We start from the raw sequence: 22,892 nt of genomic DNA, 5'->3' as shown, positions 1-22,892 counted from the left end.
CATTCATCATTGGATGATCAAATTAAAACATTTTAAACTATTTTTTGGTATGTAATAATGGTATTAACTCTCGGGGATTGTTTGGGTAAAAAAGACAAAGTTTTTCATTCGTAGCGCAGCTTATTTGATAATAAAATAATAATAATAATACTACTAAACCCATGGGCCGGGCATTCCCCTTGGGCCATATATACGCTATGACATGGACATATATGAGAGACTACTTGGCCTTTCCCTTTCCTTGAGACTCTTCTTCAAGGAGCCAGTGAATAAAGAGTTACATTAACAACAATTCTCACGGGATGAGACCAAGCTCAAACCAAACATGAACGATTTTAACATTTAACGAAAGCAAGATTGTACGATAAAAGACTACTTTTTTTTAACATCATGATCATAAATGAGGTCGACATAGTCGAAGCCTCTGTTATACTCACAACTATTCAATATGTTTTTTTCCAACTCCCATGCATCCCTTCAATCACTTTTAATAAAAATGCAGACAATTGTAATGCACACCTCACACTCCAAAACCAAAAGCCTAGATAAGTAGATAGGTTACATATAGAGTCATCACGAAAATCATATCAATCATCATAATAACATATTCTCCAGCAAATGTTTATTACTCTCTCCTGTGTCCAGTCACATATATATGTTTATACATCTTTCATTTTGGGAGGGTCAGGGTCACTTTCTTTCACGAGGAGAAAAAGTTGCACTACATTATCACAGACCTCCCATGTATGCCTTACCTCTCAAACAACCAACTAGGCTTTCAAAACCAGACGTCTACCATCTCATCTCTTCCACCCACGACTAACAACCCCACCTCCACCGCCGCAGCTACCTCCCAAATCGACATCCCATTCCCATTCCCATTCCCATTCACCACTCTTCATCATGCATGCTCATCAAAACCTGCCATTATTGCTCCAATCTTCTTCAACATCTCTGCTCTTTGATGAGCTTCGTAACTTCCAATACAGCCTCAAATGGTGTGCACTCGATCATTCCACTCCCTCTGGGAAGCTCATATCATATTTGACCTTCATATTAATGACCATCATCATTCCCATCGCTAGCTCCTTCTTGATTCAAGTCCCAGCCTCTGCTCCCATTTCCTTCAATATGCTGGCGCAGTTCCCCGAGTCAGGCTTAGCCACAATTGCTTTCTTCACCCTTTGCAGATTTTTCAGAAGATATGGTCTGCGACAGCTCTTGTTCTTGGATGAACTTCTACAAGACTCACTCTTTGTTAAATGTGGATACACTCAGGAGCTTGACAAGGCATTTAGATTCCTCGCATGCATTCTGCTACCTTCCTTCTTCGTCCAACTTGCTCATAAAATCATATTTTTCTCCACTGTCAAAATATCCTTACCTTGGGTTACTACTGGTGTGGCATTGAAATCGATCATGCTTGTGCTGGTCTTGGCTTCATGGGTTTATCGAACAGGTGTGCTTCTGTTTGTCTGTGTTCTCTTTCGCCTTACTTGTGAGCTTCAGATACTGAGATTTGAGGGTCTACATAAACTATTTGAGGGATGTGAGTCCCATGCCAGTGTCATTTTCCAGGAGCACATCAGGATCAAGAAACAATTATCACTTACAAGTCATCGATATAGATTCTTCATCATTTCATGTCTCGTTGCAATCACAGTGTGTCAATCAGGAGCCTTGCTGCTGGTTCTGGCATCAAAGTCTGAGAAAAGTTTCTTCAACTCCGGAGACCTTGTGGTGAGCCAGTAGCTCCACTAATTCAAGTTCATCATTCAATTCTGACTCCTGATCTTCCGTGTATGTATATGTGATATCTGCCATTGCAGGTTTGTTCAGCAGTTCAACTAATTGGGTTCTTCTTGTGCCTACTGGGAGCTGCACGAATCACTCACCGAGCTCAAGGGATTGTCTCCATTGCAACCAGATGGCATGTGATTGTGACATGTCCATCGGCAGCATCAGATCCAGGGAACGGCATTGCACCAGAGGTTCAGAGGACTGTGGTGTCAAAATGTGATGGCAGTGATTCCGATTCTTCAGAAATTTATATCTCAATCTCCTCACAGGACTACTCTTCCTCCTTCCAGACCAGGCAAGCTTTAGGTAAGTTCCTGCAACTGTCACAACTCACAAACACAATTAGGTCCACTTTCAACTACAACTCAAGGATATTGTTCTGAATTTTGTGCAGTGGCATATCTGCAACACAACAATGGGGGAATCACATTGTTTGGCTTTGCCCTTGATCGCGGATTGCTCCATACACTTTTTGCATTTGAGTTCTCTCTGGTGCTCTGGATACTAAGCAAGGTTGTTGTATTGTCTTGAGTTTTGTCCCTTGGTAGGCTTTGTCCTACCAAAATCACAGGGAAGAGAAGGCATTATTATGTACGCAAGGGATATTTCCAAGAATTAAATTTGTAACTTCTCTAGGTTGCACCCCTGCAACTCTACCACTGGGCCATATGTTTATAAAACAATAACAACTTAAATTTAACACAAGATTAACAACAATTTGTGCTTTTAAAATTTTCTATTTCGACTGCAATTATCATATCATGAAAAAACATGGCAATGTATGGCATCTTTTGTTTAAGACCTGCAATCACAGCACTTACACCACGAGTCCTCGACCAGAGCATACAGCGCTACAAAATAGTCACAGAAAACATCTACGAGATGGGGGAATCATGGCGACAATCTTCCCAATACAAGGATTTGCACACAGCCACTCTTGGCTATGAATCAGGCAGCTCCAGCTCTTCCACAAAACATTGGTCATCTTGATAAAATCGTCCATGTGCACTGATTTCCATTCCTTTGGCTACGCATTCAAAGGAGAAAGTGTAAGAAAAACCAACCAAAGCAAAATGTGTCAAACCTTGCTGATGCACAATTCATCTCATGTTTAACGCAAAGCTAGTTTCAAAACTTCAAAGAAGATGAAATGAAGAAAAGAAGAAGTTGCTGGAGGTTGTGTGGGATGGGGAACTTGGGCTCAGCCTCTTTTCCCCACCCCAAAGGCCCAAACCAAAGGGTGTAGCAGCTCTTAATAAAGTTGAAGAGATCAATAGAAGTGGTTACCAAGTTAAGTTACCTCAAAATCCCAAATCTCCATGCAAGTTGGATCATTTTTATTGCTCCAAATATAAGTACGTGTTTGTAACTTCTGTACCCTCCTGCAAACCAATAAATCATCATTCATGCTTCATATCCAGAATCATTATGAGAGCAAATATGTTGAAAAATCTCAACTGATAACATGTCTTTGGAAATTGGAAAGCTGCCTCTCCCCACAAAAAAGTGTATTCGTTTCACTTATATTTATCAACCAATATGCTTCTAATTTCCAAATGACAACATGTCTCCACTATCCTGCTTTTAGTTCCAAAATGGAAATGTGAAATTCTTTTCACCATTTTCATATTAGCCCTTAATGAAATATTCTTTTGACATATAAAAAAGAAAGGGAGGGGGTAAAGAAAGCAAGAATGAAGTGAGAAAACTAAATTCCTGTAATGAATAAAAGAATTTCTAAATTCTGATTACCTTATCGCAAAGGATTAGGATTTAAAAAAAAAAAAAGATTTCCCACTGAAATCACCAACTCTTAGAAAAATTGTGGAGGTTCTGATATAAAAGAATATTGTTTGCAGTAAAGGCGGGAATTATTTTAAGCAGAGGTAAACTACGCAAATCGACCTCTTCATGCCAGGCAGGGTAGTCACCAAAGGGCTTCCAACCACTGAAACAACATTAAGAGTTCACCTCTCAATGGGGAAGGATCCTATCTTTCATAAAAATTTTATCATATAACACCTTATGCGACACAAGCGATATTGTGAATTTAAGGAACCAATTGATGTTAATAGAGTTATTCATTTTGCACTTACGTTCAAAGAAACCTCAACAGTGCTCTTTTCATATTCAACATCCTCAAATTCGTCCAAGATATACAACTCAGGATCTGAAACGCCCAAGAGGACCTGCAGATATATATATATATAATAAAAATAAAAAATTACATGTTCATCTCATTTATCATAAAATGATAGAAATATGAAACAAATATTAGCAACCATCTGGGTTTCATCATTCTTTAAATGATCACCCGACGATAAGGCCTGAAGGCCATTTAATATTTTTGTTCAGATGGAGCAGAACACGATGGGAGTGTTCATGGATAGAGCATTTGTCCACTGCATAAAATGAAATTTTCAAATGTCGTCCTTGGCTGCTAGTCATGGTGGTTGCCATAGACATTGTAATGTCAAGTTACAGGAGAATTAGTCCAGTACTGCAATACAAATGGCAAGAAACTTACACGAGCTATTGAGGCCAAGATAATAGAAGGCCACACTGAAATGGAATACATAAGCTTTTGACGAAAGATGCTCAGAAACTAGAACAGCCAAAACATTGAAGGCCAAATATGAAATGAAATATGTACCAAAATTTCACTGTCGTCGACTTCAGTGGCCCCAAGAGAAGCATTGAATGCCATTATGTTATCCAGAACACAAACCTACATGAGATGCCAAGATAAAAGAAACACCTTGAACTGAGGAGTCAACTGGTGGAAAACTGCTTCTACATCAATCTTCAACCAGATATAGTAAGGAATCCCAACAGAGTAAGAACTATATTATTCAATGTCAATTCTAACCAAAGAGGAATGTTTGTGAAATAAAGTAGAATGCTAGGGTAGAAGAAGAAGAAGAGAGCTTGAGAAAAGGTTCAGAGAAATATTATTGAAAGCTTAAGACAAGCATGGTTGAGATACCAAGCTAAATACAAAAGAAGCTACACAAACAGATGACCGTTGTCATCTGAGTTTGAATTACAAAGCAAGTACAAAGAATGGCAAGACATAGCTAACGGTCTGAATCAGTAGAGTGAGGAAGCAGAGAAGCAGAGAAGAAGATGTCGTATGTGTTCAGCTCCAAAACGCACCGTGTCAGGTAGAACTTAACATAAGTCAAAACGCACCGTTTCTCTAACAGTTTGCTTACGTAGAAACTGGCAACTCTTGTTCATAATCAAATTCCTAGAAAAAAAAGGTACAAAAAGCCAAACCATAAGAAAATAAACACAACTTGAATATGCCACGAGTCAACCAAAAAAGAAAAAAAATCTTTTCCGTAACAGACCTTTCCAGTAACCTAATCATTCTCAAATGGCAGAATAGCTGGATAAACACGCCCTTTGGTTTAAGACTGAACGTCCACAATCAATTTTTTTTTTCTCCCAACAATAACAAAGCAAAAGAAATCATAACTTGCTATCATAATGTTCACAAGGAATTTCTTTAGAGGTTATAGCTACGATGAGCTCAGTTAAACAATTATCCAGTTAAAATATGAGTTGGTGACAAAATCCCGTTTTGGTGGCCTTGGCTTTCAAAACAAAGCAAGTGAATTTCAATCAAATCGAATCTAGCTAATTATAAGTCAATCATCGAAGGAACGCATATGTACTTATACATACAGAGAGAGACGGACCAGGGATAGCCAGAGAGGACTGAGGAACGCGCTTTAAGAGAACCCGAACAACGTCCTCCGCCATGAGACTTCCATAAACGAAGACGTTATGCAGTTGCTGAAACCCTACTGCACTCATTTTGCTCCTCTTACCCTCCCTCGCTGATCTGATCCCTCAGGCGCAGAGTCGGAGCCTCGGAGGAACTTCCTGTTCAGAATCTTGAGATGCTACTTTTCAGTGGAATGGGCTGACGATCGGGCCCAAACTAGCCCAACCCATTAGTTAATAAAAATTAATATTGGGTACCATCTCAATTATACAAAAAGTTATGCTAAACACGTTTTCTAATACAATCAAACCAACAAAACACGTCTATCAATACAATCATATCAACAAAATATAAATTCTTATACATTATTCCTTCCTATCTAACGTGGAGGCCAACAATATTCAATGTCACCATGTTGCCCACAATAAAACTACATCAAAACACAAAATCTCAATACAACCACAACAACAAAAGACAAAATCACATACATTTTTGTTGCCTAGCAAAATACACCCATTGCAATTGCTCTTGTATAAAAATTTTGTTCTTTTTAAAGGACAAAGAAGACCATCTCGCCCCCCTCTTTCATTTTCCAAAATTTTACATGGATTACCAATTCTATCATTTAATATAACTCAACTTATGGCCTAGTTCATCGTCCTTTTCATGGTGACTGTAGCATTTTTTCTTTTACCTGAACACCATCGAAATTTGGAAGAGAAACAGCACAAGCAATTGTGGGAACTGCAGCTGAATCGATTCCCATAGCCAAAAAAGGCTTGATGGTAACATGTTGAGGAGGGGATGAGGGATCAGCCGATTGTGAGGGGATATTGCAGCTCTTGATTTAGGCTGCTGAATGTTCACATGCAGTGCGATGCATTACAAGTCATTGAGATGCGACGTTCATTGCTCATCATATATTCATTGAATTCACATAGCTCTCTAGTGAAGCAGTCAATACATCATGTAGCACATCGGCAATTAACAGACAAGATAGAGATATTCCCAGGGTTGGAAGTCGGGACTTCTTCCTTCCCATAGAAACCGTACCCCAGATTTTCCTACCTCACATTGCCCATAATTTTGCATACATTTTTATAGGGTTTCGAAAAGGGAAAATATCTTCAGTGCGGATCGATTGGCGTATTTGCCCCATAACAACAAATAGACATTTTATCCCAAAAAAACAAAAACCAAACAAACTTGAGATAACTCTGATTAAAGAGTGAATCGTAATATCGTATAGCCAACACACATAATCATGTACTACAGAACCAAGGTTTTTATGTCAAATATGAATACTATCACGAACATATCCACCACTTTTTCAGAATAAAGCTTAAACATTATAATTGAGATACAAGTGTGCCGAAAAACAAACATAATGAGGTCCAGCAGGATCCCGATTGGCCATAAGATCTCTAAATGTTCATTGGCTCAGGAGAGCTTGAGTTCAATATGTCCAATAATGAATTCTGAGGCTCCAACTCTTCATGCCATAAAGGAAGTTTGTCACTGGGGTAGAAGTTCTTAGTCACCCCATCAGAGTTTATCTACATCAACAAAAACATTTATGGGGCTTCAGTCATCTTGAGTGAATTACATGTTAATTATTCGCTAGAAATTGCTTAGACACTGATGTCAAAGAAATCTTACAATGACCGTCCGGACAACACCTCCACTAGCACCGTCTCTTGCAATGGCAAGTGAAACTGCCTTAATAACTAATTGCTGCAAAAAAAAAATACCAATAATAAAGCTTAACTACATCATCTGAATATAATATAACCTGAATTGTTAGTGTAGTTTGAGTTGCAGACAAATAAATAATCGCAAAGCATTCATAATCCACGTTCGCTTTCATTTTTCAGAAGGTAAAAGATTAACAATAAAAGAAACGGCACCAAGAGGGTGCAGCCCATATAAAAAAGAAAAATTACATAGATGTAGGGGGAGAAAAGCATTCAAAAGTTTATTCTTCCTTTATATATATTTTAGTGAAAAAACTTATTCAAGCACCAAGGGGGGGGGGGGGGGGTTACAACCCATAAAGAATACGTGGAGGAGAGAGCCGCCCTAAAAGCTACATCCTACATTCCTACATAAATTCATATAATCAAAAACATTCCCTGATAGGGGTGCACTCCATAACTTTAGGCATCCAGCCATTTGTCTAAGAATATGTCTAAGGAGGACTCGTTGCTAAAAATTTTGTTATTCCTTTCAATCCATATCATCCACATCACAGACATTGGAATAAGTTGAGACCAACCAACAAGGACTTCTAAAGGTTCTAAAAATGAAAATACAAAATAGACAAAAAATAAAAGCTGCGTTGGGCACTTTTTATCTGCAGTGGTGAGAAAGTACGTTAACTGCCACGTTCTGGAATTTTTTTCTCCAGATGTCAAAAAATGGCGATTATGTAGACAAAAGGTTTAATCAGGAATACTCGTGAAATGGTTCTTAATCAAGATTCACATACCTCTGCTTCATCCTTGCTCATTCCTTCATTCCAAGCTTGGTCAAAGAATCCATACAAGTAGCTAGAGCCAGATCCTGTGAAGCACATATTACATTTAGTTTCATCAAGGAAAAATCAACTGATTGCTCGAAATCAATGGATGGAGTACAAGTGATGATATCGTGGGTTATGCTACTCCGAGATTGTGGCTTATAAACGAATCATAAGCATGTGACAGCTTGACAAAACTCATTAAATCAATCATATGAATAATCAGGAAAGTAATGTCACCATAAGATAATGAGTCAGTCGATGACTAATTGCAACATAAATGCTAGTAAACTAAAACATGTTTGAATACACATGCGCTTGGATTCCCAAATTGCTTAAGCAACAAGAATGTTATATACATGGAAGGATCCAAAAAGAATCATCATCTAGACCACTTGGGATGACATTAAAGATCAATTTGGGCATATTCGTATATCAAGGTCTTGATCATTCGTCAGTCTGCAGTCACACTGCGTTTAGATACTTGAGACTCCTGGCAACAGTTTCGGCAAGGCAAGACGACAATAGGTCAAGAGTCTCAGCCATCAACCTAGACTAAAGGAATTGGTAAATAAGAAAACTTATAACATTGTGCGTGCAGCATGAACTGATGCAATCTAATACCAAAGATTAAAATACCTCAAATTTAACAGTTATACCAGAAGAAGAGCATACATGTCATACAAAATAGAAGCAGGGACTTGTGCATATATACATACATGGTCACCATCCAAATTAACATACATCAGTCTTAAAATATCATTTTTTTTAAGTAAAGGGGTCAAAGAAAAGAAAAATGCTCATAACCGCTGCCCCCAAACTGGAGGGGTAATTGAATTACCTTATTAGACTAATGGAAGAGAACATACCTCCAATAGCAAAAGGCTGCTCTAGTATTGTTCCACCAAGAGGAATTCCATAAACTTTACCGCCTTCATATTCGTCCCAACCACCAACAATCATGCCAGTTTGCAACATGTTCTGCAGAATTCACAGATTGTCTTAAAACACAAACACAAAAGGAGAACCTCTGGATTTTAGAATAAGATGTCAAGTATTTGTAAAAAATCGCTGCTGTGACTAAACAAACATGGTTTTTGAAGAACCCATTCCATATGGAAGCATTCAGCCACAAAGTTACTCCTAAGCATGTCAAACAAAATTTTGGCACTACCTTGAATCACACAAAGTGAAAATGCTAAGATTCATAAGGATAGAGTTTGTTACTTGACTAGGCTCTAATTCATGATCCAGAATGTTTTGCTACTGGCCTAACCACCCAACAAGTTAGAGCGCCACGAAATAAGATCCAGAGAATACACATATAACCGGCAGCCTTAAATCATCCAAGTAACATTTCCTTTTTAGTAAACCCAAAAGCAAAAAACAAGGCAAGGTTTGTAACTTTGTATCCCCTATTAGCAGAGAAAACGACAAAGATAAAATCCATATTAAACAACCTTAGATACTAAACTCAAACCTTGTTATTGTAGGACAGTAGCCTGACAAGATTTGCAGCAACTTTGACAGTTGCAGGCTGCCCTAGCTGTATCCTGTGGAAAATATCAGTTAGGAAACCAATTGAGAGAAGAGCCTAACAAAACTTTATCCAAGTAACAATGACAAAATTGACAGCAGTTGACAGAGAGTGCCATGATAAGTACAGAGTTAACAGCAAACACTTACGTGTGTTGATGGAGGAAGTACCGCACATAGTCAGAGACAATCTGAGAATCGGCAGCCTGTAAAGTGGGTAAATGATAGTTAACCGTGGATGCAAAGCCAACGGCAATTCATAGTCTTCCCCATAAAACAGACACGGAAGTAGAAAGAAAGAAGCATACCGATCCGGAGCGACAAACGTAAACATTGTCGGTCAGCGGTGTAATCTTGTCTGATGCTCGATTAGCAACATAAACGCCTACCAGTTCAGTTCCGTTGATTAGGTAAATTAATATATACTTTTTTTTTTAATTTCAAATAACCACACAAAAACAGCAGACAAACTAGCGCATTAAACTAAACAATAGACATTAGAGAGAAAAATCGAGAATATTAAAGAAAACATGAGTAGTTATATATTTATCTTCATCTTGTCCGACGTTTTAATTTCTAGTTTCATTAAACAACTGACCAGCTTTTGTTTTGATAGGGTGATTTATTTTCTCGCGAACCAAACTTAAATTGAAGATAAAGGGGGAATACCAGTGCTGGTACGAGAGTCGGCACCGAGGACAACGCCTCCGTTGTAAGTGACTCCGATAATAGTAGTGCCCATTGCGTGAGGACCGTCAACATCCATCTTCAGATCCATTAACGTGCTCTCTTGCTACAAAAGAACCCTAATCAGAAGGATTGAATCGCAGAAAAACTAAACAAAAGCTAAAAAGGATCAAAGGCAAGGAAAGGCTTTATTGGACCGGGCCTGGCTTATTGCCCAAGTCATTTTTATCATATTTCTTTTTCATCCTCATTTTTATTGATAATACTAAATCCAGTCAAATTAAGACCCACTTTACTTCTACATCTGAAATAGTGATTGATTATGAATACATGTAAGCCTACTTATATCCAACACTCCACTTTCTTTCTTAAGAAACTGGACAGTCCACATTAATTGAGAATTAAATGGGGTCACATTTTGAATGGATGAAATATTATCCATTTTATTTGTTTATTTTAATTTTTAGGAAGGCATGAATAGAATCTTGGATCATCCAATTTCAGTGTTGTTATTATTATTAAATAGCGCTTGTCAATTCATCTACAAATATGGAATCATCATTTTCATTTTTATATATTGTTGTTTTATTTATAAAAATAGTCTCCCCACATATTTTTATATATTGTTGTTTTATTTATAAAAATAGTCTCCCCACATAATATGTGGGGTAAGATATACGTATATATTGTCCATCTTCGGCCTCCCCACATAGAAGTCGCATGTTCAACTATTGAAAACAACTTCTCTCCACATATTATGTAAGATCTGATTACATCTTACATGTCTTCGACCTCGCCCACCACAAGAGTATTGTGCATGAGAGTTTTTTGTGTATTGTGGGAACCTTTTCAAGGCAATGCCCTTTGAATTCATCGTGGCGAAGTAAACCACTAGACCCATCCAGTGCATCCTCAAAAGTTTCCCTACATAGATTAGGGTAAGTCGCTGACATTTTATCAGGGGGTGTGACCACAAAGTGCTTGCAAGAGGTTTTGAACCTATGACCCATGAGGATTTTTGGAACCAACTCGACCAACTTCTTTGGAGGTTTATTGTGCACGAGTGTTGTTTACCTTTTACAGACAAACAAGTGGCTTAGTAATAAAGTTGCATGGGAGTAACCTATATGTCACATGTTCAATTTCTAAAAAAGTAACATCTCTACATATTATGCGGGGACAAAATTTACGTATATCATGTATGTCCCCCGATCTCACTCATTCCAGGAGTTAGAGTCAATTTCCTTTCCTTAAATTAAAAAGAGAAACATTGAGGAAGAGTCTAAAGACTGGCCAAATTGAGATGTATCTAACATTAAAAATTTAACCTTCTTATCTCCCTTCCAAATCAAGTGCAAGACTTGCTTACGATTCTTGATCGAATAAGACTGTTTGTGAATCAGAAAAATATTAACAATATGCAAGAATACAACAGATAAACTCTCACAATTCACGTACAGAATCGACATCACAATATACAATTCACTTGCATGGTTATAAAAAAATATGTATATACATATACAAAAACACTTCTTTTTTTGAGTTCATATGTATAATATATAATACATAATACATAATAATATATGTGATTTTCATGTATGGAATGAAATGCGTAGGGATATTTCATATACCATAACCAGTATATATGAGATGCGTGGTGATATTTTTCGTAGGAAAACTGGCTTCTTATCGTTCGTGGACCATATTTCAGTAATTGAGTAGAATTGGCTGTAGTGAATGTGATGGGAAGAACATCTTCTCATCATCTTTTGGTTCCATTCATTCTGGAATGGCCTGTTAGTGAAGCAGGGGATGTAATACGTCACTGCGAATGAAAAATGTGCACCAGATAGGTCATAAGTGAATGAATGGAGGACCTATCACAATTCAGAAGTAATCTGGAATAAGATCAAAATCTGGTATCATCCTCCCATCAATAATACAGTCATTTTACCGTACCATCGATAACTGTTACACGTTGTTAGTCATATGACTCAGTTCAAGGGCTATGATTTTGCATAACTGAAAACTAAATAAGCTTAAGGTTAACACTGCACTGTTAATGAAGGGAAACATGTCCTCTTCTGGGAAAAAGTAAAAAAAAAGCAAGCCCGTGTAAGATTCAACAACTTCATTAGTTGGGTTAGGGTGTCTTCCTCCTTCGATCGGTTATTAGCCTTCTATTGTTACGACTTACGAATCCATGGCTACAGCTTCTGGAAAGCGAGGCAGTTCCAAGGCTGGCAGATGGGACTTGAGAGAGATGTGTAGAGACCCGGGCAACCTCTTCTTCCCTACAATCCCAAGCACCATCCTAACTTCGTTTGCCAATTCTATCACCATGTCATCTTCATGACCTGTCATATCCCCACAAACACTAGAAGCCTCAGGTCTTCCGAATAAATTAATTTTCATCAAGAGCGCAAACTGTTCCCATATATCCACTCTTTCTTAAAAAGAAAATGAATCTCACCTATATCAAACATGGCTTTCTCTAGCCGGAAAAGGTAGTCTCTATTGTTCCCACAGGGTCCAAATGCAGTGGCAATTTGTCTGAGAAGGGTGAACAAGTTGTTTAGGAGGATATTGCAAGAACTTGACCAAATCAAAATGAAAAAAGAAAAAGGATCAGATGAAACCGATAATATACCTAGCCATATCTTCCAATGGGGCAGGTCCCAAGTAGTATTTGTTAGATACTTTGTCAGCGATGGATGTGAATCTGCCCAAAATGAGATCACAGCTTTAACAAATCATGCATAAGACAAATGCAGCGATTAAATAGTAGAGCAAGGAATGATACATAAGAAGGAGACTAACTTACACTATGGCTCCCTTTAAAGCAGGCTGCAAGGGTTCGCCTTCCTGAAGCAGACAAAATATGAGCACACTGGGTACTAACAGATAAACATACATGGCAACAGAGATGTGAACTTTCATCTCACCTTATAAAAGTCCACAATTGTCTTTTGATCATATTCACACTCTCTCCTCTCCAAATACTGCAAGATGAAAAATGACATAAAGTCCAGTTCCAGAAAAAATGCAAATTGGCTTGAATCAATGATTTTACAACAATGAATGATAATTAAGCCTAACAGATAAGGAGAACAAATACCACAAAGGAGACGCCATTTCATAATGAGGCAGTGTTGCTAATCTAATACATCTTAGAGGGTTTTAAAACTAGTTCTCTCAAGTGACAGAAACACCTAAGGGCATAACTAGTGCGCTCAGCCAAACTGCATTGAAAAGAAAGAATATACCTCCATCGCCAACCTTTCCTTTTCAGGGCCTCCACGAACACAGTAAGCAGCACCCCACTGAAAAGATCAGGATTCATAAAATAGTGAGCTACGGAAATAACCAAAACATCCATTTTGCCTGGGGCTTTCTAAAGTAGTAGATGAAATTACAAAGAAATTTCCACTTACGCATATGGATCCTTCAATGTACTCTAGCGTGCAAGTTCTTGCAGGGTGTTCAGGGGTACCTCTGTGATCAATGCATGCTGGCAGAAAGTATCACAATAAATGTAAATTCAGTGTACCATATTCATATCAAGGTGCAGAACTAACATTACCAATAAACTTTTTAAAAAGATGTTTACCAAGATCAAATACACGCCTGTAATCTCTGATGAAGCCGATCACTTTCTCATCATAGTCAAATCCAGGGTTCCACACCAGTGAGCCATAGCCAAAAACCCAGAACACCATCGTTGTTCACTCCTGAAAAAGTAGTTTTATGGACCATAGACATAGAGTGAGCTCATCCTTGGTCACAAACTAAAAGAAACAAGAAAGCAATATCCAAATATAGTACAATAGCGAACAATAAAATAATTTGTAACAAAATTTAACTAACCGATTTTCTCTTTTGCTTTTACTCAAAGACGTTGGAAATAAAATAGTGATACAAAGATTGGATAAGCCAAAGTGGGTCAAATACATTCAACAGGAATCTAATAAAGAAACTAGAACAAGCCAATTAAGAAGTCCAAGCTTTTCCATAATCAAAATTGCCATTCATATTCTACCACCCTCATCCACGAACCCTTATCCTGTTCTGCGAATGCCAACACCTGATGCTGGCTCAAACACTTCGTCCTCGTTTCATAGAAACATAAACAAAGATAACCCTTATTTTCCTCCACTTTCTTAGCAGGCAAACAGGATGCAAATCAATGTACAACAATTCCTCATTCTTAATCATTGATGGCCAATTCAATTGAAAAATATAAGAACCCACCCGTATAACAATGCATTTTAACAGAAAATAATAGACGTAGAGCTAGTGCTTACAAGAATGTCGCAGAGCAGAAAGAGCGTTAGAGAGATGATCTGCGGTGATCAGAACGAAGCAGCCGATATATATACATATATATATATATATATATTTTTTGAAGATAATGGAAGAGATCAAGAGAGGAGTGAAGAGAGAAGCAAAAGCTAAACGATTTGGGTTTTCCTTTCTCTCTTCTCTCTCTGCTTTCTCGCTGTCTCAAGAGGAAGATGGATTTGCGAGGTGGAGATGGAGACCTTTGATGATGCATGTATATATGTATCCCTAAACCACGAACGCCCAAGGCGATTAGATACATTGAACCTGGACAGAGCTATCACAGGAGATGTGCCCAGGGGTGGAAGCGGTTCGGTTCGGTTTTCATCAAACCGAAAATTTTCGGTTTGACATTTAGTCAAATCAAATCAGACCGAATAACATATATAAACCGGATTAAACCAAACCGTAAATTTCCATTCTTGGTTTAAACCGATATAATTGAAAAATTATTTCCCATATCCAATTATATAGTAATTTTATTAAATAATATTGATTATATTATAATTATATATAAAGCATTAAACACTAAATGTTTAACTTTACACTAATTAAGTAAACGTGGTTATTGTAACATATTAGCATTAACTACATAACACAAAAATATATATATATATATATATATATATATAAATATATAATAAAAATATACGTAAAAATAATTTTGGTTTTTGGTTTTAAACCAAAAATATAATTTTCAAACCGAACCGAAAATTAAAAACCGAATTTATCTAAAACTTCAAACCGTAACTGAACCATAAATTAATAAACCGAATCAAACTAAAAATATGGTTTGATTTTCGGTTTTTTACAGCTGTACAAGAGACTCCCCATCTAAATTTACCTTGACTTGGATGATCGCTCGAAATTTTAAAAAAAGAAAACCCACCACCATAGATTCATTGAACCTGGACACAATCAGGAAGTTAGATTTGAGCGAAATCCTGCAGTTATGCTTTTCTTTTCTATTCTTTTCTTTTCTTTTTTGCTTTTTCATTTCTTCTTTTGCACTACTTTGCAATTTGCCAATTTGGCATTGATTATTATTTTTTTTCTTGTTTAACGAATGCCGAAGGGGCTAGGAAATTTATACGGGTGGGCCGAGGCCAATAGTCAGGCCCATTAAAATCACATGCTGGTACAGGTAAATGGGGTGGATTCACATGGAAAGCCCCAGTCGTCACCCTCTCTAGAGAAGCGCCAGCAGTAGTCGAACCGCACCAAGAAGAAGAGCTAAAGACGGACAGTAGTGGGGAAAATGGAGGTTTCGAGCCGCAGGCGTACTCGTTCCCAGGCGGCCCCGGACTGGAAAGTGAATGATTCTCTCATTCTGGTGAATGAGATGGCAGCGATTGAAGTCGACTGTTCAAAAGCTTTGTCTTCCTATCAGAAATGGAAGATAATTGCTGACAATTGCACTGCTTTGGGTGTACTTCGCGATCTGAATCAGTGTCGTCGGAAATGGGATTCCTTGCTCTCCGAGTTCAACAAGATCAAGCTGTTTGATTTGTATTGGACTTCGGACAAACAAAAGAGAAAACAACACGGCCTTCCTGAGGATTTCGACCATGAGCTGTTCAAAGCTATCGATGCTTACTTGAGGCTCAAGGAGGACGAAGCTGACACTGAACCGGATAGTGACCCAGAAGCAGAAGCTGACATGCTTAAATCAATTGCAGAACTAGGTAAAAACCCATTACCTTTTCTCATTTCTCAAATCTCAACCACTGATCGTTTCTTGTGTTACTTTCGAATTGGGCATCCCGTTAATTTCTTAATTCCATCTTTAACATGTTTCATTAATTGCTGCATTGCAATTTCTGAGTAGGTTTTTTTACTTTTCTGGCAACGCGAATAGTATACACCAGAAGATGCCAACTAACTGTTGATGCTGCCATTATCAAATCTTGCAAAAATTTTATCTAGTGCAAAAAGCCCTTAGGTGTATTTGTTTTATCTGCTAGACTGTTTTCAATGATTAGGTGGATTCAGGTTTTCTATCAAGTTTTTAATTTTTTAGGTGTAGTGTGACGGGAACAGAGTTGGAGTACGTGCAGAGAAGTTCACAAACCTTTTTAGTGTCTAATTAATTGGCTCGTCCTTTGCTCCTTCCTCCGTTTTCTTCTCTTTATTTATTTATGTTAGAGAGACAGTTCACCGGGGAAGGGAGGGGAAGCTACTTTGGGCTTAAACTTCTTAAAGTGGTATGGTTGTGCTTTAAGAAATATTCCTTTTTATATTTTTGTAGTTGTACGTTTATTTGATGTGTTCTATTCTATCTTGTCTAAGCCCACTGAAACATTCATAACCTATAAGCATCTTCAGCTTAATTTGCACATTCTGAAATGAACTTTTTCAGTTTGACGTTCCTCTTGACAGTTACTATGTCTTTAGTTTCTCTTGAATAAGCATTCTGGAAGTTCATTGGGATCATGCAATCTGAATAGTTGGCAGTATTACAGTGTCACTATCTGATATTCTCTGTGCAAATAATGTTATTTTTCTTGCTCGCCAACTTCAATTGACTTAGCAGGTGTTTGAGTGAGATTTTTTATTACAGTATCACTTTCTGATATTCTCTGTGCAAATAATGGTAATCTTCTTGCTCCCCAACTTCAATTGATTTAGCAGGTGTTTGAGGGAGATTTATCTATTTTTCTTATGTGCATAAATAGATCAATATATTAATTTTGCGTTCCCTTACTCGCCAATAATTCTCAAGCAAACATTAACGATAATCATATTGTATTTTTTTGTAACCAATATATTACCACTATTTGGAATTAGTGTTCATTACTCTGTTTCTGTTTCTTGACCTTCTGTAGGTATGCTCTCTTCTTTTGCATTTCACATGGAATGAATTTAGGTTTATTTTTTATTTTTTTTTTAATTCAGTTTTCAAATAAATTAGTTTCGATGGAGTGTTTTACATTTCTATGTTTATCTTGGTTCGTCATTTACTTGTATGAAAACTTTGATCTCTATAATCTCAACAAATAGGACCAATATGGAGAAGTAATTAATTGCCAAAAAGTTAGATCCTGACCTCTAATAACGTTGCGAAATTTTAGACACAGTAATGCTGGTATCGTTCCTCCTGCATCCCCTTTTGTTATTTGTCAATACGAAGCTGCAGACAAAATTTTTGGGTTTCATTCCTCGTTTATGTTATATAACACATCGAAACATCATATATTATTACTTTCAAAACGGAAATGAGGTCCAGAATTGGGTGGACTTTCGCAATTCATGACTTTCGAGTTTCACTTATTATAAATCAGTTTTGATCACAGTATCCCTACTTCGGTACCTCTCATCTGGGTAGCACTTAGTGCCCCTCTATAAGTTTCTCTTTTTGCTAGTTTTTTTTTAAATTTCAGTTAGCGAAGTGATGCATTCCCTAACGTAACTCTGGGAATATATTCGTGGTTGAGAATTACAGTCAGTTCAAGGTTATCAGAGATAATTTGAAAGTAAATTTTGTCGTGGTCTATTTAAAGGGAGTTCTTTCTACATTTTTGCTAACTTCTGCTCAATTATGGACACAAATTCCAAGTCTAGTTATTATTACCGAATCCTATGCTTGCAAGAAAAGCTTGCCATAATCATACATGTGTCTTCTCACTTGGTGAAATCCCCCTAGTTTGTGATTGCCGGTAAAACTCCAAAAGCTTGACGTTTGGGAGGGGTTGGCTACCGATGGACCTAATTTCTATGTTTCTTCCCAATGTTTTTCTCAGAATGGTCCTGAGTACGAACAATCTTTGTGGGAAACAAAAATTGCTATTGTCATAAAGTCTCATTGAAAGTGAAGCTTGAGAGGTAGATTTTGTTGAGTTTCTGTCAGTCTTGTTTTAAATATGTATGGTAGGTACAAAGTTTGGAGGAACTAATGGGTTGCCCAATAGTGGATTTACTTACATTGAACGATTTGCTTCATAGTTTACCTGTCAAACATAACATTCATGGAATTGTTTGGGCATATATGTGCATGTGTTCGCTAATAGCGCAGACGGCTTGTATATTGGTTATTTGAGTAAATGAGCAAACTTTGACTTCCCATCAGACCTTTTTCTATCTTTTGCTTGTTGCCATAAAGGTATGGCAACATCCATACATCTGTTTGTCAGAAACTCATTCTTGAAAGTTAATTTGACCCGCAATTGTATAATTTGGTTTCAGTAGGGTGCAAGAGGCAGAAGCGGCGATTGATGCACGCGAAGAACTATGCAGAAGAAGTGCCTCCAACAAGCTGTGCACAAGCATTGCCTCAGATATCCTGCACACAAGGAGAGACACACAGAGAATCCATAGAAGAAACACCTCAAAAGAGCTGCACAGAGGAAAAGGAGAGAAACATTAATATTGTAGGAGAAAGGGAGCAAATGATGGTGGAGGAACTGCGTGAGAATGCACAACTAATTAATGACATTGTGAAAGGGAACATCGCTGGGAGTGTCGTCTATGAGGCTGCCAACATGAATGCTACTAGTGCTGAGGATTTCCATGCTGATTTTGTGAAGCGTCAAGGGGACAGGCTCATTGCTTGCCTTGGAGATGTTGTTGATACCTTGAATAGATTGTTTGATATGTAACAAGACTCGCATATACCTATCGGATATCCAGCTAGCACTAACCAGCTAGTATAATATTGTATATATACAACTAATGATGGGACTCTTATGTGGATCTCATCATAATCCCAATAATTTCAATGAATTGTTGGCCACCCTCTTCCTTTAAATGCTAAAAAATCTGCATGCATGATTTGGACCTTGTTTTGTTATTAACTATCATTTTTGTGGAAGCGGACAATATTTTAATTACTAACATGAAATTCAATGCCTAGCTTTATATCATCAACGTAAGATTGATGACATAAAAAGAAGGTTCAATTATACCTAACTTTAGTTATCCCATTGCTCTTTTTTTCTTCTTCTTTCTGAAAAGTTGGTTTGAACAAATAAAGTGGAGAAATGGTTGAAAGTTAATCCAACCTTGTCTAATTCTCCAATCGATCAAGCGTTAATGGAATATGTAGATGATTCAATTATATTGTGTGTGTTTAGTAGAGCGGTTGTGTTGATTTTAAAGCTATGAAAAAAAGCTAAGCTTAAATCTCTGAAATAAGTTGTGAGGTATTTAGTGAAACTGTTAACTGTTGTTACTGTTTAGGTTGTGTAAAATATATTTATTTGTATTATAATTAATTTATAAGTATACTTTATTAGGTAAAAAGTATAATTACTTTAATTTAATATTTAAATTGTAATATAATATATATTATAATAATTATAAATGCATAAATATAAATTATTATAAGAATTAATAATATATTATTGTTATTGATTTATTTTAATATTTATTAAGAATTAAATACAAGAATAGTACATTTTGTAGTTTATTAAAAATTTAATTTGTTTCATATGAATATTATTTAAATGTAAAACAGGTGGGTCCCATCATTTTTAAATAAAAAGGTTAACTTTAAGCATGTGGGATCCACGTGGGTCCCACATGAAAAATAAAAAAAAATTCACTCTAAGCTTGTGAGATCCATGTGGGTCCCATATTTTAAAAACTTGGAGGTCAAACGCCTTCGAAAAATTGTCGCCCCATTTTGTGGGTGGTAACACCCAGTGGGATAGGGGTAAAAAGTAAGGAGTAATTTGGACAAAATTAAAGGATAATGTAAAAAAGAAGAAGAAGAAATAATCATGATACTTAAAAGGATTTGATTAGATATCGAATAGCTCCGTCTGAAAGTATGTATGTATATATTTATGTGGTTTAAAGATAGAGAGGTTGATAATATGATACGCAAACTTGGTTTTTTTTTTTTTTTTTTTTAAAACAGATGAGGGGGATTCGACCGTGATCACTCAAATGAAAAAATATCATTTTTATCACTTCAATTAGTGGATCGAAGTGTGCAAGTTTTACATTTTTGATCTTATACGCAATTTACTTTTGATGAGGTGGGATGGGGTGGGGTGGTGTAGTAGTAGAATCTGAAACGGTTGCAACACAAATATAAGTGCGCATACACGTTGCTCCTCCTCCACCCACCCAGTGGACACTACTACTTTGATATTGTGTTTTATTCATGAGTCGTCACAAAACCCATGCTTCTTCATTCACGTCTTATCGTTTCATCTTTTGGGATTGATTGCGCCTTGTCAGATTTGCACTCACCTCCCAGCTGCCTTTGTTTTATTATTCCTTCCTAGATGCCCAATATGCCCTCTCCAAGTTTTTTATTTGTTAGAGATAATGGCGTGCATGACAAATTAAAACCATAATATACCCTTCTTGGCATATGTACGTTTAGTAAAGAAAACTGAAAAAGTCATCACAAAATACTCTTAAAACAAGGGGAAATAGTGCTAGCTTTTTCCCCTTTCTCGGCAAATGCTATAGCTGATGGAATGGGGCACTAAAACAAGTCCACATGCATTCCTTCCCTAGTATAGTTGTGTGTATATATATATATATATACACACGCATAGATACATGAGAACGAGAATTAGAATTAGAATACAAGTAGGTAGCAGAGAAATTAAGCTAGACATTGATATGATCAGGTAGGCACTGGCAATCAGAGAGAGCTATATAGACACACACACACAACAGCAAGAGGAAGACACAACGACAGCTAACGGCCAAGAGACTCAGACAGAAAGAGAGGAATGGAGTGGAAGAAGTGTTATTTGGATGTAATATTGGTTCCACTCGGATTTCTCATAACCTTGGGTTACCATTTCTGGTTATGGCATAAGGTCAGGACACAACCTCTTACCACCATTATCGGAATCAATGCCACCGCCAGACGTTTTTGGGTTTCAGCCATCATGAAGGTAGCTAATTAATTTTTCACTACTTTTAATTAATTTGTTAGCTCTTCCTTATATTAATTAATATTAATTAATATTAATGAATATTGCGCGCATGCAGGACAATGAGAAGAAGAACATCCTTGCAGTTCAAACGCTCCGGAATGCCATAATGGGATCGACCCTAATGGCCACCACATCCATCCTTCTGTCGGCGGGGCTGGCAGCCCTAATCAGCAGCACATACAGCGTTAAGAAGCCCCTTGAGGACGCCGTTTACGGTGCTCACGGGGAGTTCATGGTGGCTCTTAAATACGTTACCATCTTGACAATATTTCTCTTCTCGTTTCTATGCCACTCTCTGTCCATCAGGTTTATAAACCAAGTGAACATCCTCATCAACGTCCCCCACCAAGAATATGACAGTAGTAGTGAGACCACGACGTCGTTCATAGTGACCCCTGATTATGTGAACGAGCTGTTGGAGAAGGGTTTTATGCTGAACACAGTGGGGAATAGGCTCTTCTACGCGGCACTTCCTCTCTTGGTGTGGATATTTGGGCCTGTTCTTGTTTTCTTGTGCTCCCTCACTTTGGTTCCTGTGCTTTACAATCTGGACTTTGTGCTTGTCGGTGACAAGGGAAAGAATATGGATCCAACAGATCATCATCATCATACAGACTTTGTTTAATTAGTATTTGATTCACATGTACGTAATCAATATTGATAGCTAGCTAGCTAGTTATATGTATGGATGACTACTCCTTCTTCCTTCTTCCTTCTTCTAAGGGAAGACTTAATTAATAGTATTTGTGTATGTCATATGTATATAGATAAGTCTATATATATTTTGGGGAAAAAACGGTACGTAGGGAATTGGAACATTATTAATTAATGCAATTGGTGAGGTGACCAACTCAACCAAATTCTCCATTACTTGTGGAGGGAGAGACGAGGGGAGAGTTTGGGAATCTGCTGCTTTTATTGCGTTTTGTGATAAATGGTGGTAGTGCTTTATAAACTTTAGTGGAAAGAGGAGCATTGCGCCGTTGTGTGTCTGGGGTGTGGATGACAAAAGCCTTGCCAATTAATTGGGCCTACCTAACTAATCTAAGTACTCCAGCCCACTCCTGGATTCTCAGATTGGCAGATTGCTGTGCAGCTGTTGTTCAGAAATCCAACATGATTTCAAAAACCCAAAGCTGATGTCCACGGATCTGGTAATTTTCTGGCCCATGATATACTTGCAAAAATTTAGTGCTGGCCCAATTCCCATCGTAGGAAAATTTCCAGACTATGAAACACACTCTATAATATGTACTCCTTCATTTCCATTTTCATTTTGTTTCTTACTAATTTAGAACCACAAATGTTTCATCAATATTTACAACACTTATCTTTAAACACAAATTTGACTAAGCTAACATCTCAATATTTAAAATAT

General features: G+C 37.3%; 6 protein-coding genes across 9 annotated transcripts; 3 read left to right on the top strand and 3 right to left on the bottom strand.

Annotated features, from left to right (window-relative positions):
- Window positions 1–472: 472 nt before the first annotated feature.
- Window positions 473–2,823, top strand: LOC120006129. The gene is made up of 3 exons (XM_038856034.1): window positions 473–1,740; window positions 1,830–2,106; window positions 2,195–2,823. The coding sequence occupies exons 1-3, from the start codon at window positions 904–906 to the stop codon at window positions 2,329–2,331; spliced, it is 1,251 nt and encodes a 416-aa protein (XP_038711962.1). The 5' UTR covers window positions 473–903; the 3' UTR covers window positions 2,332–2,823.
- On the bottom strand, window positions 2,518–5,707 carry LOC120006128 (AIG2-like protein D). Of its 3 annotated transcripts, none has more exons than XM_038856033.1 (5): window positions 5,491–5,707; window positions 4,454–4,528; window positions 3,897–3,989; window positions 3,101–3,182; window positions 2,518–2,827 (listed from the first exon to the last, which is right to left on the bottom strand). In XM_038856033.1, exons 1-4 carry the CDS (start codon window positions 5,620–5,622, stop codon window positions 3,138–3,140), a joined length of 345 nt encoding a protein of 114 aa, XP_038711961.1. In that variant the 5' UTR covers window positions 5,623–5,707; the 3' UTR covers window positions 2,518–2,827; window positions 3,101–3,137. The 3 variants fall into 3 exon arrangements, with proteins under 3 accessions (XP_038711961.1, XP_038711960.1, XP_038711959.1); XM_038856032.1 differs by having other exon boundaries at window positions 2,518–2,821; XM_038856031.1 differs by having other exon boundaries at window positions 2,518–3,182.
- A 1,047-nt stretch (window positions 5,708–6,754) lies between these two features.
- On the bottom strand, window positions 6,755–10,440 carry LOC120005066 (proteasome subunit beta type-6). Its single transcript, XM_038854505.1, has 8 exons — window positions 10,257–10,440; window positions 9,896–9,972; window positions 9,738–9,793; window positions 9,532–9,604; window positions 8,921–9,032; window positions 8,022–8,095; window positions 7,193–7,267; window positions 6,755–7,089 (listed from the first exon to the last, which is right to left on the bottom strand). Exons 1-8 carry the CDS (start codon window positions 10,363–10,365, stop codon window positions 6,958–6,960), a joined length of 708 nt encoding a protein of 235 aa, XP_038710433.1. The 5' UTR covers window positions 10,366–10,440; the 3' UTR covers window positions 6,755–6,957.
- A 1,740-nt stretch (window positions 10,441–12,180) lies between these two features.
- On the bottom strand, window positions 12,181–14,799 carry LOC120006465 (gamma-glutamylcyclotransferase 2-2). Its single transcript, XM_038856518.1, has 9 exons — window positions 14,579–14,799; window positions 13,885–14,005; window positions 13,709–13,785; window positions 13,541–13,597; window positions 13,220–13,276; window positions 13,099–13,139; window positions 12,925–12,996; window positions 12,748–12,827; window positions 12,181–12,631 (listed from the first exon to the last, which is right to left on the bottom strand). The coding sequence occupies exons 2-9, from the start codon at window positions 13,991–13,993 to the stop codon at window positions 12,468–12,470; spliced, it is 657 nt and encodes a 218-aa protein (XP_038712446.1). The 5' UTR covers window positions 13,994–14,005; window positions 14,579–14,799; the 3' UTR covers window positions 12,181–12,467.
- A 975-nt stretch (window positions 14,800–15,774) lies between these two features.
- On the top strand, window positions 15,775–19,388 carry LOC120004854. 2 transcript variants are annotated; one of them, XM_038854179.1, is made up of 2 exons: window positions 15,775–16,300; window positions 18,801–19,388. In XM_038854179.1, exons 1-2 carry the CDS (start codon window positions 15,874–15,876, stop codon window positions 19,208–19,210), a joined length of 837 nt encoding a protein of 278 aa, XP_038710107.1. In that variant the 5' UTR covers window positions 15,775–15,873; the 3' UTR covers window positions 19,211–19,388. The 2 variants fall into 2 exon arrangements, with proteins under 2 accessions (XP_038710107.1, XP_038710106.1); XM_038854178.1 differs by having other exon boundaries at window positions 18,798–19,388.
- Window positions 19,389–21,136: 1,748 nt separating this feature from the next.
- LOC120006604 lies at window positions 21,137–22,464 on the top strand. Its single transcript, XM_038856689.1, has 2 exons — window positions 21,137–21,472; window positions 21,570–22,464. The coding sequence occupies exons 1-2, from the start codon at window positions 21,305–21,307 to the stop codon at window positions 22,137–22,139; spliced, it is 738 nt and encodes a 245-aa protein (XP_038712617.1). The 5' UTR covers window positions 21,137–21,304; the 3' UTR covers window positions 22,140–22,464.
- The last annotated feature ends 428 nt before the right edge of the window (window positions 22,465–22,892 follow it).

The sequence above is a fragment of the Tripterygium wilfordii genome, chromosome 9 (genome assembly GCF_013401445.1).
Source record: "Tripterygium wilfordii isolate XIE 37 chromosome 9, ASM1340144v1, whole genome shotgun sequence".
Classification (NCBI taxonomy): domain Eukaryota; kingdom Viridiplantae; phylum Streptophyta; class Magnoliopsida; order Celastrales; family Celastraceae; genus Tripterygium; species Tripterygium wilfordii.
This window is presented reverse-complemented; position numbering and strand designations above follow the sequence as displayed.